Genomic DNA, 14,537 nt, shown 5'->3' with positions numbered 1-14,537 from the left:
TCTCTTGAATAGCTCTTACTGAGCATTAAGGTCTATGGAGGTGAAAACCGGACCAATATCAGCTCAGCAAACTGTTCCTGCACAGTGTACTTAATGCCTGTCACCTCTAAGCTTTTATTGGGGATTTTTGTAAATTGTGTAATGCCTGGAAAAGCAGAGCTGGGTCAGAAACTTAACGTTCAGTGGAGAATCAGAAAGTGAAAATGCAGCACGTCTCTGAGAGTGGGATTGTACCATGGTAGAGGAAGCTGAGCCAGATGGAATAACACAGCTTGGGTAAGCCTAACTGTGACAGCAAAAAAGTAGGGTAAATCTCTGCTGTCTTTACCTGAAAAATTACCTCAGCAAAACAGGGTGAAGTGCTGAAGGTTAGCTCTGAAACAAACATAATGAAGGAAGTCTGGTGATTTAATTTCAATAACTACTACTGCTTCATCTACAGTTTCAATCCCAGCATTAGCTCCTTGCCTGTTACTTAAGGAAAGTCCCCAGTTGATTGATTTATTTTACAGTAACAAAAGCCTTTCTATGTGTATCTACCCCAGTGACCACTCGTTGACTTTTAGGATCCACTAAACACAATAAAAGAAAACCATAGTGCAAGGAAAATTGAACCAATACTACAAGACAGGCAGCGGTACTAAATTTCTTAACTACTCTTTAATTCAGTAACATCTTTCATTAATTCAAGACTGTGGGAGTACAGCTTTCAGTTTATTCTTTTCCTACCCCTTTTCTTGTCACCTCTTGCTATCCTTTATTGCCCTACGTTAATAAGTTCTGAAGTTAAAGCATTGGTCTTATTTTCCAGTCAGTTTGGATATAGTGAAGTCTTTCCCCTTGTTTTGAGTCTGTTTTTCTCTCTTCTCTGAGTTTGCACATTCTTATACATACCTGGCTGACAGTGCAGTACTGACCCTTTCTGGGACCTTCATGTTTTTCTAGGGTGTGCCACAGGATTGGGATTTCTGCCCACACGTCTATAGGTCAGAAGCACTCCAACTTCTTTCAGGGCTCTGGTCCACCCATTGCAAGCTGGAGCATTTCTTCAGGTTCAGGTTTTTACTCATCCAGTTCATTCTGGTTGCTTTTTATCTGGTTTTGTTTTGTTTTGTTTTTCCTTCAGGCTCCTGTGAGGAGCTGGCACTGCATTGCTGAAGGGTTTGCAAAAGGAGCTGCTGGACCTTTTTTTTGTTGCTTGTTTGCTTCCTGTTGCAACTTTCTCATACAAAGTAGCCGTTCTTACTTGGAGAACAAAAAACACTCTGTGACCATTTAAAACAACTCTTTACAAAACAGAAATAGTCTAATATTAGACTAGTCTGAAAATCAGAATCTGGAAAAATAGACAAATATGCAGCAACTGTTACCAGTTTGGAGCAGATGCCTTTCTGTAAGTCTGTAGGACATCCATTCGCCCTAAAGACCCTTTAATAGTGTGTGACAAACTAAGCCCTTCAGCATAAGGCCAAAATAACCAACAACTCCCTTGCACCTCCCTCAAGAAGGGGTATATTTTTGTCACGATGCCCTACAATTGCAGCATCCAAGATGGAAACAAATAGAGGACTTAAAGAAGGGTTAAAGCCCTGGGTTTCAGAGATCCCTATTACCTTGGCCTGCAAGAAAACTCCATCTTTTTGATATTAAATCTAGTTGTTGATTCACCTATTATGCTGCCTGTTGTGAAGTTCCTTAGCGTATTGCTTGGTTATTTTATTACTGTATTTGTTTTTAGCTGTAGCTGTTCTTGAATGTTTTAGATGGAAAGTAATTAGAAGCTATGTTAGGAATCAGGGGGAGGCGGCTGTGGAAATTCCTTCTCTGCTCCTGAAAGTGATGCACTGAAGTACAGAACTATGGCTGGTGTGTTGTTTGCACTTTTCATCACAAGCCTGAAGATGGAAATGAAGGACTGCAATAGAGAGCATTTGTTTCTGACTCCTGCAGTACAGTCCCTTCAGCGATCTTCTCAAAGTCCATCTTGAAACAATGTAGGTTCCTTGCCTCTGCTAACCTCGTTGGAAGATTTTTCCATGACCTCACTCTTCTCCTGATTAGAAAACTAATTTCCAGTCTAAGCTTATTCAGGGCCTATTTTTTGATCTTGTGTGGCATTATTCTTTAATTGAATGTTTATTCTTTTCCTTTCCCAAGTCTGAGTCCCAGTTATTGTACACAGTAAGTAATCACTTTGACATGGCTATTCTGCTGCCTCAAGGGCCTGGCCAGTTCAGAGCACCTCTGCTGTCCTATGTATGTGAATTGGCATACAGACCTGCACAGTAAATGCTACTGCTAGCTCTTCTACCCCCATGAATTTCTGAGCCTGAGGTTCACATGTTGAGGAAGTATTTAATAATATAGTTTCCAATTCTCCTAATTAAATAACATCATCAGTTTTTATGTCTGAACGATGCCTGATTTCTAAATGGTAGTATGTTACACAATTCTGCTGGTAGGAAATGGTCCCAGGGTTGTCATCGATGTTCCAGAAAATCATCTGAGTAAAACTTGGGCTGATGCAGAACAAGTGCAGAATAAGCCTGCCTTTGCAGCTTTCATTATTCAACTGAACAGCACTGCAACAAGTGAGAAAAAGCAAGAGAAATGATCGAGAAGTAGCTCTGGATCCTGTTGTCTGTCATAGACAGAGGAGGGTAAACACAGCAGTCTGTGTCTGGTGCTTCCCAAAAGCCCTAAGTGCTAAATGGTACTGTAGAATGCAGAGTCTGTTCTATGAAAACAAAAAAAAAAAAAAAAAAGGGGAACTCCACACTTCCCAGTTCTTGCAGGTAATTAAAATAGAAGGACTATGGCAGCCAGAACCACTGTTGCTGTTAACATGTTCAGAAGTGAACACCTGCATTTACAGAGCAACAAAGCATACAAAAGGCAAATGCTCTCTTTGGTCCAGCTGTTTGTCTCATACACAGCCCTCCTTTTTGCTTTTATGGAAGAAAAATAAAAGCCTGCAGCCACTGATGAGCTTAAGGAGAGCAGTTATCTCCACATCAGAGAAATTATTTTCAATGAAAAAAGGCCAAGTCTCTGCAGCCTACAAGAACGATTCTTAAGGACCTTTCTGATGGCTGGTTTGCTCCTTTGCTTCATGCTGTCAGCCTGTAGCAAGAATCTTTCTTCCCTGCTCAGCAGACTGAACAGTGACATCCTTACAGCGTAGAACTGGTCTTCCTGTTGAGCTCACCTGCTGGGGAGAAGGCGGCCCTCAGAAGGGCATCACAATCCAGCACACAGATTTAAGTACACAAACTTTTATATTCTGCCTATATGTCCTGCACTGTTTGCTTACTGTAAATCTTGCTCAACACTCACAGAGAACAAAGAAAGATGCCTTATCAGCGTTTCCTCTGTGGGGGGAGTGAGGGTCTATTCTTGATGTTTTTGCATTTGGGAATGTGTGTCTCAGCTACTTGGGGTGCAAAGCGGCGTCTGCAGTAGGGGCAGGCAGTGTAGTCTGGATTTTCAATGGGAGGCAGTGGAGGCAGGTCAGACACCTTCCCTCCCTTGGATAGCACTTGCTGCACCTGCCGGGCGTGGCGCAGGGTCTGGATGAAAGCCTCATGGTTCTGCCTCCAGTTGTTCCTTCTGGGTGGCTTATTCTGCAGAAGGGAAATGCAGTCAGAGCAACTGGCACCGCTGTCAGCCTCCATCCTCAGCCTTGCTCTCAGGGTCCAATTCTAGACACCTCTCCCTGAGGGCTCTCTGTTGATGTAAAACCCCCCAGAGAAGCTGAATCCCACCAAGCACCAAGGAGGGTTTGATGGAGACATCAGTGCTTAGAGAAGAGCTTGCGAATGAACAGAGAAGCAGGCAGTAGCACCAAGGAAATCATAGAGTGGCTTAGCGTTAGAAAGGACCTTAAAGATAATTGAACTCCAACTCTCATGCCGTGTGCGAGGTTGCCAACCACTAGATTGAGAGAGATGCTACAGCTGCTCTGAAGGAACAGACCTGCATGTTTCCACTGCCCTCAGATTGCTAGTCCATTTTATTACCTGCCTTTTCAGTCAGTTCCCCACAGCCCTCCAGTGTCACAGGTCTTTACCACAGCAGAGCCAGTCTGCCCTGATGAGCATCCTGACTACAGCAAGGAGCGAGTTCTCTCCAGGAGTACCCCCATGATGCATTACAAAGACAAGTCAGTCAGAAATGACACCTCCTCATCCCCCCTCCTGTCCCCCACCCCAGTAAGATTTTATATGGATCCACCTATTCATCTTAGCAAGTGCCTTCCAGAGGCAGTGGCTGGGTTGTGTTCCTCAGCCCTGCGTACTCATGAGGGTCTCATGTCTCAGAACTAAATCTCAGGGAGGGAGGAAAGTGAGCAGTGTGTGTGAACTGAGGAAGGCTAAGAGACTGCAAGTTACCTGAGGTCTCTCTGAGCTCTTCCACTGCTGAAACTCTTCCAGGTCTGTGCCCCTGGCTCTGGCCTTACTGGAGTCAAATGTTTTCCTCTTAGAGCCTTGGCTCTTGCTGCAGATACTCATGTGTTTCTTGAGCCTGGCGCAGAGAAACTTGCGGCCACAGAAGCTGCACTTTCCAAGCTCCCCCTGCTCCGTGGGGCTGGCAGCCTGCATGTACAGCATCTCTGCAGGCAGGCGGTCACCACAGTCTGAGAGAGCAGAGGAAGAAGGGCCATGTTTTAAGGCCAGCTCTGAGCACGAAGCTAAATCCTCTACCGGTATGCGGTCTCGAATTTTGTTGTTGCTGGCCACCAACCGTTCCTTCTTCAGTTTCCCCATAGCCAGCTCTTGGGGATGGAGAGTAGTGCCAGTCTTTGGGACAGTGACCTCTGCAGACTGCACCCCACTAAAGTCCCCATCATCCATCCTGATGGTAAATCTTATATTTTCCTCTCCAGGCTGCCACACGGCCTTTTGCCTGCGAGTCCTCTCCACTGCTCTGGCTCTTCTCTCCTCTGCCTCCATCAGCTCCTTCTCTCTTTGAATCCTCCTAAGCTCCTCCTTTGTTCTCCTCAGCTTCTCCCTGAGAAGGGCCTCTTTCTTTCGGATTTCCTTTTCCAGGGTCTGTCCATCTGCCTCCAGCCTTAGGATATAAGCTAGATCTCTCCTGTATAGAGAGGAGTCTGACTGTTTAGGCTCTGCTGTCCAAGGAGGGAGCACTGCAGCCAGCTGAGGCTTCCCTGGCAGATGCCTTCCTTTGCTCTTTGAGCTAGTCTTACTATTCAGAGCTTCCTCCATGTTTGGGGAACTTCCAAGCTGTCCTGTGTTGACTGCAGGAAGGCTCCCAGTGTTGTGGTGAAAAATTGGTTTCAGAGGACAGGAACGATCCACTCCTTCTTTCCGTTTGGCTACTGATTTAGAGGGCAGAGTCTTGACCTGGCTGGCAAGATGCTTGTTTTGCAGCCCAGCTGAGCTGGAGCCTCCATGCTGGGAGCTGTGCTTATTGCTTTCTGCAGAAAGAGAATATGAATAGCTTCGGCTCTTTCGGGCAAGGGGATTCTTCAGGCCTTCCTCTTTGTCTGATAGGAATTCACGCTGACAACTGTTTTTTAGGTGTTCCAGAGGGTACTGATGTACTGAGACTTCAGAATCATAACTGTCTGTCACTGGGAGCTTAGCAGCTGCCACCACAGGATCCACGTACGGAAACAAAGCCACCTGCAGCTCAGCCATTCAGTGCCTGGGAAAGAGCCTGAGATCAGAAGCAATATCGCTACAGGCTGTCATCCAAAACTGGACAGATTTCTTAGAATCAGAGAATCCTTAGAGTTGCAAGGGACCTTCAAAGGTCATCTAGTCCAGCTCCTCTGCAATGAACAGGAACATGCATAGCTAGATCAGGTTGTCCAGGGCCTGATTCAGCCCCATCTTGAAAGTCTCCAGGAATGGGACATCAACCACACCTCTGGGCAACTCATTTCAGTGCCTCACCACCCTCACTGTAAAATATTTTTTCCTTATATCCAGCCTAAATCTACCCTCTTTTAGCCTGAAACCATTTCCTCTTGTTCAGTCACCACAGACCCTGCTAAAGAGTCCGTCCCCTTCTGTCCTCCCCTTTAGATACTGACAGGCAGCTCTCAGGTTACCTCAGAGCCTCCTTCTCTCCAGGCCGAACAGCCCCAGCTCTTTCTTCCCAACAGTCTACACCCGTAAGTTAGAATGAATATTAGCAAAGGTTTTCTAACTTCTCTGGGTTCTTTCTGAGCCCTGTCTTGTCACTGTAGCAGCAGAAACCAACCGCATTGCCAGGGAAGCCTCTATGCCCGCAGGGAGCGCTTCCCGAGGCCCATCCCGAGGCACCGCCCGCCAAAAGACGGCCCATTCAGCTCACCACAGCTTTTCCGTGGCTCACTCGGCCCCGTACCCCCGCATGCCGGCGCCGGCTGCCCACACAGAGCCTCCCTAAGGAGAAGCACAGCTTCAAGGTCCCTGAACGGCCGCCCCCGCGAGGAGTGCACGGAACACGAGGCCCCGTGGGCCCGGCACGGCGGTGCGGGAGGCGCCCCCACCGTTACCTGCAGGGTCGCCCGCGGCGCTCTCGCCGAGCCGCTTCGTTTCCCGCCTCGCTCATCTGCGTTGCGGCCGGGCCGAGCTGAGGGCAGGGACCCCGGGCCCGGCCCCGCCTGCAGGCCTAGCAGAGCAGCGCCGAGCTCCTGCCGCTCCGCGCCGTGTTGACGGCTGTTGCCTGGAGACCGGCACGCGGTGCCACTTCCCGCGCCGCTCTCGCCGCTGAACTGCGTCTCTATGGGTCCTTAGCCGCGCATCGGTTGCGCTCGGCGAAAGAGGCGCTCGAGGAGTGGGTGGACGCTCTGCTCCTCAGAAGACTTCGTCTCTATGGCTGAGCGAAGGCCGACGGCGAGCGGCAGGGAGGCGTCATGTATTATTCATGAAGCGGTTGGGAACGCCCCGCCTTCCCCGCGGAGCTTGGTCCTCATTGGTCGGTGGGTGGCTGCGAAGGCCCGCCTCCAGCCGCACTGCGCGTGCGCCCTGGGGTCGGGGGTTGACGGCTGCGGCTGTTGGAGGCTGCGGCGGCCATGGCGGGGAGCGAGGGTTTGATGTCCGTGGATTACGAGGTGTCGGGTAGAGTGCAGGGCGTCTTCTTCCGCAAGTATACCCAGGTGCGCTGCGGGGTGGTGGGACGGGGACCCCGGGATTCCTGGGCTGGGCCGAGCCGAGCCAGCTGGTGCGGTGTGGGGTTTGTAAGCGTCGCGCTGCCCGCTGTGGGTAGCTGTAGCGGCCCGGAGCCATCTCACGCCTTTGTGTTGTCTCCTCAGAGCGAGGCCAAGCGGCTGGGGCTGGTTGGCTGGGTGCGGAACACGAGCCATGGCACCGTGCAGGGACAGGCCCAGGGCCCGGCCGCCAGGGTGAGGGAGCTGCAGGAGTGGCTGCGGAAGATCGGGAGCCCCCAGTCCCGCATCAGCCGGGCCGAGTTCACCAACGAGAAGGAGATAGCGGCGCTGGAACACACAGACTTCCAGATCCGAAAGTAACCTGCTCCAGAAAGCAGCCGGCCTGGGGCACGGGCTGCCCTCGCCGAACATCCGTCCTCACCTCCCGGCCGCTCAGACAGCTGACATCCACCTCTAGAGAACTTTGTTTCCTTCCATTTCTAACTTATTCGTTCGTTGTACTGTTGTGTAGCACTAAAACACCCGCGTCGCTTTGGCAGGTGGAGCGTGGCTCGGTGCTGTCTGTACTGATGGGCTGCCCAGGGGCTCAGCCTCCGGTCCTTGAGGGCCTGCGCTGAGCGGGGTCTGAGCGGCAGTACCGAGTGCTGTGTGTGGTGGGTGTAACGCTGCGCCGTGTGGGGAAGCTGCAGAATTGGTGCCAGCTGTGAAGACTGCTGAAAGTGAGATTGCTGTGACCTGCATGTCTCCGAAGCAATTTATTTTGTTCTTTACTCGCACAGATGTTTATTTTTATTAGAATAAAGGTACTTGGAGCTTGCTTGAGTCGAGTGTGGCTGTCTGGACGCGGCGGCGCCCTGTCGGGGCCACACGGGAGGGGGAGGAAACTACAGCTCCCGTCATGCACCGCCCGCCGGCTTCCGGGTCGCAAGCCGCAGCCCAACCTCCGGCGCGCCGCGCGCATGCGCGCTGTGCTGCCCGCCCGGCGGCTGCTGTGCGCTGCTCCGCAGCGGCCGCCGCGTGCCGGGTCCCGCGACGGTTGGGCTCGAGCCGCGGCCGTTGCAGGGCCTCCTCGCCCCGCCCCGCCCCGCCCCCATCCCCGCGAGCCTGGGCGGGGCAGTGCCGGCGGCGGGGCGGGGAGCTCGCGCCCTCAGGGCCTGCCGGTTGCCGGGACCGCTGGGGCGAGAGGGCTCTGCTTCAGTGCGCGGCCTCCCTCAGCCCGCCGCGTTCCTTCTCTACTGTAACGGGAGGAGAAAGAGGTAAAAGTGAGGGGACGGCAGCTCTCAGCCCAGCCCTTTGGTGATGCTTCTTACCCACCTGCGATACTAATGGCAGCGGGGGCCCTGTGCTTGCAGGCCGTGTGAATTTGGCCTTGCTGTGGTGAGGTTTTCCTTGCCTTAGGCTGCATTTGGGAAGCAAGCAGGTGTGCTGTCAGGTGCACGGACTCGGCTTCTGGCCGCGTGCTTTGGAGGCAGCAGCTGATGTGCGCTCAGAGGCTGGGCCTTTAAACACCAGGAAAAAACAAATCAAGCCTTGGATAATTTCTTCATTTTTCCTTTTTTTTCCCCCATTCTGTTTCCCTCCCCACCTGCGCAGCTGCTGTCAAGAACACGAAGCTGTGATCTCCCTGCAGTTTGCCGAGTTTCTCTCCTGCCTGCCGTTGCCATGATCAAGCACTTGGCAGAGGACGTGCAAGCCAGGCTGCGCTCTGGAGTGACGGTCACCTCGCTGGGACAGTGTGTTGAGGAGCTTGTCCTCAACAGCATCGATGCCAAAGCAACGTGTGTAGCTGTTAGGGTGGATTTGGAAGCTTTTAAGATCCAGGTGGTGGATAATGGCTCTGGCATGGGGAAAGAGGACTTAAGTAAAATGGGAAAGCGGTACTTCACTAGTAAGTGCAGCTCAGTGGCAGACTTAGAGAAGCTGACGTTCTACGGCTTTAGAGGGGAGGCTCTGGCAAGCATAGCAAACATGGCCAGTGTTGTGGAAGTTTCATCTAAGAGCAGCAAGACGGCAAAAACTTTTGTGAAACTGTTTCACAATGGGCATGCACTGGAAGTCTGCGAAGCTGAGTTGAGCAGACCAAGTGGCGGAACGACAGTGACCGTGTGTAATTTGTTCTATCAGTTACCAGTGAGGAGGAGGTGTATGGATCCTGTGCTGGAATTTGAGAGGGTGAGGCAGAAAGTAGAGGCTATCTCGTTGATGCATCCCTCTGTTTCACTTTCTTTAAGGAATGATATTTCTTGTTCTATGGTGCTTCAGCTTCCCAAGACAAGAGATGTCTACTCTCGTTTTTGTCAAATATATGGACTGGGCAGATCTCAGAAGTTGAGAGAAATAAAGCATAAGTCTGGGGGATTTGAGATAAGTGGTTACATCAGTTCTGAGGGACATTACAATAAGAATATGCAATTCTTGTACGTGAATAGAAGGCTTGTTTTAAAGACAAGATTACATAAACTGATTGACTTTCTGTTAAGAAAAGAAAGTGTCATTTGTAAGGCAAAAAGTGTCCCTGCGAGCAAACAGGGTTCCTCAAGTCCTGGTCGCCTTCGTTGTGGCCCAGAGTTGTATGGGATCTTTGTTCTCAATGTGACCTGTGCGTACAGTGACTATGATGTGTCTCTGGAACCTACAAAAACTCTGATTGAGTTCCAGAACTGGGATGTTCTTCTAGCTTGTGTAGAGGAAGGAGTGAAAATGTTTCTGAAACGAGAACATTTATTCGTTGAACCTTGTTGTGAGGACATCAAAGAGTTTAATGAGGATAATAATTTTTGTTTGTATAATGCTCCAGTTATGAAATCCACACTCCCTGATGATAAGAGCATCCAGGAAAACTTTAAGAAAGCATGTGATGAAATTATAGATTCCTATGAAGTGTGTAAATTGCAATCAAAAGATGTCAAAAGAAAATCCGTGGTGGGAAAAAAATCTTCAAATCTTACAGAGTCAAATAAAAACACACAGGAAACTGTGTGTGAAATTTCCTCAAATCAGAAGATTGCTGAACTCGCTGGTCAATGTAGAAACAAAAAAGCAGAGATTCCACTGCCCAAGAAAGATGACACCACTTCTAATTTCATTACATCTGATATGTCAGAGCAGGAGCCAAAAGACACAAACAGTTCCCAAAAAGGGTGTGATACTCATCTCAAATCTTCAGAAAATCTCCATTCCTCTTTCACCGAAGGGGCCAGATCAGAAATAATAAAAACAGACAGTTGTGCTGACTTGCGGCGTTGTGCTGAGAATTGTGCAAAAGATGTGGGAAACCAGCAAGACAAAGATGTGCAGAAAAGCAATACGGTTTGTATTTCAAATAATGGTTTTACTCAGTGGCCATCTGAGAGAGAAGACCCTACTGAAACCGCGGGGGAATCTGAAACTGTCTATGGAAGTTCATTGATAAGACTACATAATGTAAGAGAAGGCGACAGGGAAACAGCTGAAGCAATAGACAATGCTGGAAGAGGGGCTGTTAGTTCAGTACCAGAAAAAGTGCATTCTTACTTAGGCCTCCAAACACCTGTCATGCAAAATGAGCCACCCCACAAACGTAAACAAACAGAAACAAATCTTGCATTAAACATGCACTGCAGAGCTGGCCCTGTCAGTGCCAAGCATACTTCTGGGCACAAAGTGAGCTTGCCGATTCAGTCTTTAAATGCTAAGTATATCTCCAATAATATGAATAAAGAATATATACCTCTCTGCAGCAGAGAAGTAGGCACGACTGATGGAAGTGAGCAGTCAGAGAATAAAAGTTTGCCAAGTCAAGCGCGTGATGGGAGAGACATGTCCACTGCCACCAGTAAAAGACATTATGAAACATCAAATGTATCAGACTTGCCGCTGGCAACATCTTCAGGTATTCCTCACAGTAAAGCTGTAAAAAGCCCTAGAAGACAAATACCTGAGCCAAGATCACAGCCTTGCAAGAAGCTGAGCCTATCTACTCAACTGGGTTCATTAGAAAAGTTCAGGAGGTATTATGGACGTGTCAAGTGTACGCTATCGACACCATTACCAGAGCAGAGTGAATTTCGTCTCCCAGTTCTTAATGCACAAGCTAATTGTGACGTTTCAAGGAGTCAGAATAACAGTCATGGTCGCTCGAGCATTTGTGAGACTCCAACTTTGGATTCTAATAATAATAGCCATGTTTTGAGATCTTTGGATGAAGTTTTACTCTGCAGTGAAGAAACTTCACCGGACAAGCGAGCCCTTTGTCACAGTCCTTTGACGTTGTCTGATTACTCAGAGGTTAGTAAAAAAACCACAAGTAGCCAAAGATCTCCAGGATCTCTGTCATCCAAACTGTGCCAAATGAAAAGTGATCACCGAGCAGTAAAACAGCTGGGAGAACAACTCCAAACAGATGCAAGTAGAAAAGATAACCACTCTTATGGTCTTGAATCTTCAAATAATGATTTTTTGTATAACCCTTGTCAAAGATATAAATCCTCAGTGGAAGAAATGAGGGACGGTTGCAGCGTTTCTAAGGGGGATGCTTGCCCACAGTCAGTTGATTTGAGAGCAGAGTCCATGAAATGTACTGTTAGCCTATCACCACTCAGCAGCACTGAAGGAGAGTACGCAGTCTCTGCAAGCAGCGTTTTACCATTTCCAGCAAAAAAAGATGGCATGGACACCATCTGTGAAGATGAAAGTATGTTAGATGAATCATCAAAACAAAATGAGAAAGAACCTGAGGTTGACTGCATGACCTTCCCAAGTAACTTGGCATTCTCTGCAGACAATGCAAGTACAGGTGATCCCAGAGATGATTTGCATAGTTCAGACTGGCTGCAAGATTTTGATGCTTTATTGGGTAAGACAGTCTACATCAATAAAGCAACGGGACTGAGCACCTACAACACTCCTCCTGAAGAGTTTCCAGCTGCCTGCATTAAAGATTTAACAACAATGGCTGTGAACGTTGTCTCAGAGAATGGTAAGATGATTTGTTATTGTCATAAAAAGGGGATGAGGAAAACAGTGTTTGTTCTGCTAGGTGCATAGAATATTTTGCTGGTTGCACCTGATACTCATACTGAAAAATCCACTGCCTTACACATAGCAGCTGTTTGGAAAACAGAATGTGTTGGTGACTATGGAGACAAAACAAACATGCTAATGTTAAGATGTTAAAGGATGTTTTTTAATAAAATAGTGAAAAGGCATGTCAGCACTTAGTTTTCACTAAGCATCATGACATTTACTGTAATCACAGTCGTGTATAATTGCTGTCATATACAAAGGCTGCTCTGAAACTAATTCCTCCTATTTTATTATGCTGGCCCATAACATCAGAGACATATGTTGATGGCATGGCAGAAGAGGTTGAACCTTTCACCGATGTTCCGTTATGTGCTGTTGCTGTGCGACAGATGGCAGCAAAGGGGCAGTCTGATAAAATGGTTTCTGACATAGGAGTGCATATGAAGCAAAAGGGAGGAACTGAATTCCCCCGTGTGGAAAAAGTTGCACCTACTGAAAATCATTGACTCTTGCTGAACGTTTATAGAGACCAAACAGTGGATGTGAGCACAGTGAAATGGTGGGTGGTGCCTTTCAGCAGTGGTAACAGCAATACTGTGTCTCCTCCACTGGTGCAGATTTTTCATGCGTATGGCATGCAGGCTCTTGTTCATTACTGGCAAAAATGTATAACTAATGGTGGTGACTATATTGAAAAATAGTGTTTTGTAGCTGGCTTTGAATTCCAAAGCCACTGACTTATTAAGAATAGCATATTGAGCACAAGTTTAGGGAAATTACACTGGTTGGTAGCAGATGGAAAGACATAGGAATAATCCATATCCTCTTGCGGAGGATCCATATCCTTTGCAGAGGAAAAGGATCCAAGGGTGTTGGTTGACGCTTGGCTGAACATGAGCCAGCAGTGTGCCCAGGTGGCCAAGAAGGCCAATGGCATCCTGGCTTGAATTAGAAATAGTGTAGGCAGCAAGAGCAGAGAGGTGATCGTCCTCCTGTGCTCTGGTGAGGCTGCAACTTGAGTACTGTATTCAGTTTTGGGCCCCTTACTACAAGACATTGAGGCCCTGGAGCACGTTCAGGGAAGGGCAACAAAGCTGGTGAGGGGACCAGAGCACAGGCCTTATAAGGAGCAGCTGAGGGACCTGGGATTGTTTAGTCTGGAGAAGAGGAGGCTCAGTGGGGACCTTACCACTTTCTACAATTCTCTGAAAAGAGATCGGGGTGAGGTGGGGGTCAGCCTCTTCTCTCGAGTAACTAGCAATAGGGTGAGAGGGAATGGCCTCAAGATGCACCAGAGAAGGTTCAGGTTGGGTATTAGGAAAAGCTTCTCCAAAAGAGTGGTCAGGTTCTGGAATGGGCTGGTCAGGGAGGTGGTGAAGTCACCATACCTGGAGTTGTTCAAGGCACGTGTAGATGTGGTACTGAGGAACATGGTTTAGTGGGCAGCAACGATGGTAGGTGGATGGTTGGACTAGATTATCTTAGAGGTCTTTTCTGTCCTTAATGGTTCTCATGGATATCCTTCATCTCCATCTCAGCAGTGGCTGTCTGCCATCTTGTCTAGTCATAGGCCATGTACTCCGTGTGCTCAAGAGAAATGTAAGGTTTTGTAGGTTAGACTTAGGCATCTTTGAACTGATTAAGCTGACCATTACAGGAAAATTTATCAAGTTTTTTTTTCTTTTCATAATCAAATGACTTTCTGAACAACCTAATATTCTGCATCAGTATGATAATGTAATTGAGGCAAGTGAAAATCAATATTCAAGTATTCTAATCGTATATGGTTTGCATGTATAAAGTAGAGAAGTTATTTTTGGCACCTTTTCTGATGTTACCTGTCAGAATAATAGTTCTAATAAGATCTCTACAAGCTCTGAATTCTCACTGGCCTTTGGACAAGAAAATCCTAACTTCATGAGCAATGTATGTCCTGAGCAAGGATTTTCCCTGCAACAAGGAGGGAAATGCTTTTCTTTGTTTATGACGCATATAAAACATTGGACTCCTGTTCACATAAATGATAGACGATTCTGTGAACTTGAGAGATAATATCTCTCTGAGACAATAGCTATAAAAGTTCTATCAAAGTCTGAATGAGATGGCATTCTTCATTTTATCCCACTTCACCAGGAATCGCATAAGGGCATCTCGCCCTGTGTGAGGTAAGGGAGACTGTGGTTGAGTTTTGTGACAGTTGGATGCTGAGTTACCTTCCTGTGCTCAACTGCCAGTTTGCATTCTTGAGAGGATTCTCAGTCCCCTGGGCAGAACCATCACCAGGCTCTTCTGGGATAAAGCCAACAGTCAGGAGTTGATGGACTGGCCACGGGACCTCATAGAACCTTTTCCTACTGAGCTTATCAGCACACAGCTGATTTTTTGGTTAGTTTTTTTTTTTTTTTTTTTGGCT

The 14,537-nt window shown here is 47.9% G+C and overlaps 2 protein-coding genes across 6 annotated transcripts; one reads left to right on the top strand and one right to left on the bottom strand.

Moving 5' to 3' along the window:
• Positions 1–641: 641 nt before the first annotated feature.
• On the bottom strand, positions 642–6,677 carry ZC2HC1C (zinc finger C2HC-type containing 1C). 5 transcript variants are annotated; one of them, XM_040701857.2, is made up of 3 exons: positions 6,506–6,677; positions 4,392–5,667; positions 642–3,211 (listed from the first exon to the last, which is right to left on the bottom strand). In XM_040701857.2, exons 2-3 carry the CDS (start codon positions 5,658–5,660, stop codon positions 3,119–3,121), a joined length of 1,362 nt encoding a protein of 453 aa, XP_040557791.1. In that variant the 5' UTR covers positions 5,661–5,667; positions 6,506–6,677; the 3' UTR covers positions 642–3,118. The 5 variants fall into 5 exon arrangements, with proteins under 5 accessions (XP_040557791.1, XP_004941865.1, XP_025006642.1 ...); XM_004941808.5 differs by having other exon boundaries at positions 642–3,208; XM_025150874.3 differs by lacking the exon at positions 642–3,211 and adding an exon at positions 3,260–3,623 and having other exon boundaries at positions 4,392–5,794.
• A 309-nt stretch (positions 6,678–6,986) lies between these two features.
• ACYP1 (acylphosphatase 1) lies at positions 6,987–7,942 on the top strand. The gene is made up of 2 exons (NM_001168005.3): positions 6,987–7,108; positions 7,265–7,942. Exons 1-2 carry the CDS (start codon positions 7,025–7,027, stop codon positions 7,478–7,480), a joined length of 300 nt encoding a protein of 99 aa, NP_001161477.1. The 5' UTR covers positions 6,987–7,024; the 3' UTR covers positions 7,481–7,942.
• The last annotated feature ends 6,595 nt before the right edge of the window (positions 7,943–14,537 follow it).

Source organism: Gallus gallus, chromosome 5 (assembly GCF_016699485.2).
Source record: "Gallus gallus isolate bGalGal1 chromosome 5, bGalGal1.mat.broiler.GRCg7b, whole genome shotgun sequence".
Lineage (NCBI taxonomy): Eukaryota > Metazoa > Chordata > Aves > Galliformes > Phasianidae > Gallus > Gallus gallus.
The sequence above is the reverse complement of the archived record's forward strand: the minus strand, read 5'-3'. Positions and strand labels throughout refer to the sequence as shown.

Excerpts from the sequence above, each read along its gene's own strand:
- ZC2HC1C (XM_025150874.3), bottom strand. The coding sequence starts at position 5,660 with ATGGCTGAGCTGCAGGTGGCTTTGTTTCCGTACGTGGATCCTGTGGTG. Across the intron at positions 3,624-4,391 it reads AGAGCTCAGAGAGACCTCAG|AATAAGCCACCCAGAAGGAA; the intron begins GTAACTTGCAGT and ends TCCCTTCTGCAG.
- ACYP1 (NM_001168005.3), top strand. The coding sequence starts at position 7,025 with ATGGCGGGGAGCGAGGGTTTGATGTCCGTGGATTACGAGGTGTCGGGT. Across the intron at positions 7,109-7,264 it reads TCTTCCGCAAGTATACCCAG|AGCGAGGCCAAGCGGCTGGG; the intron begins GTGCGCTGCGGG and ends TTGTCTCCTCAG.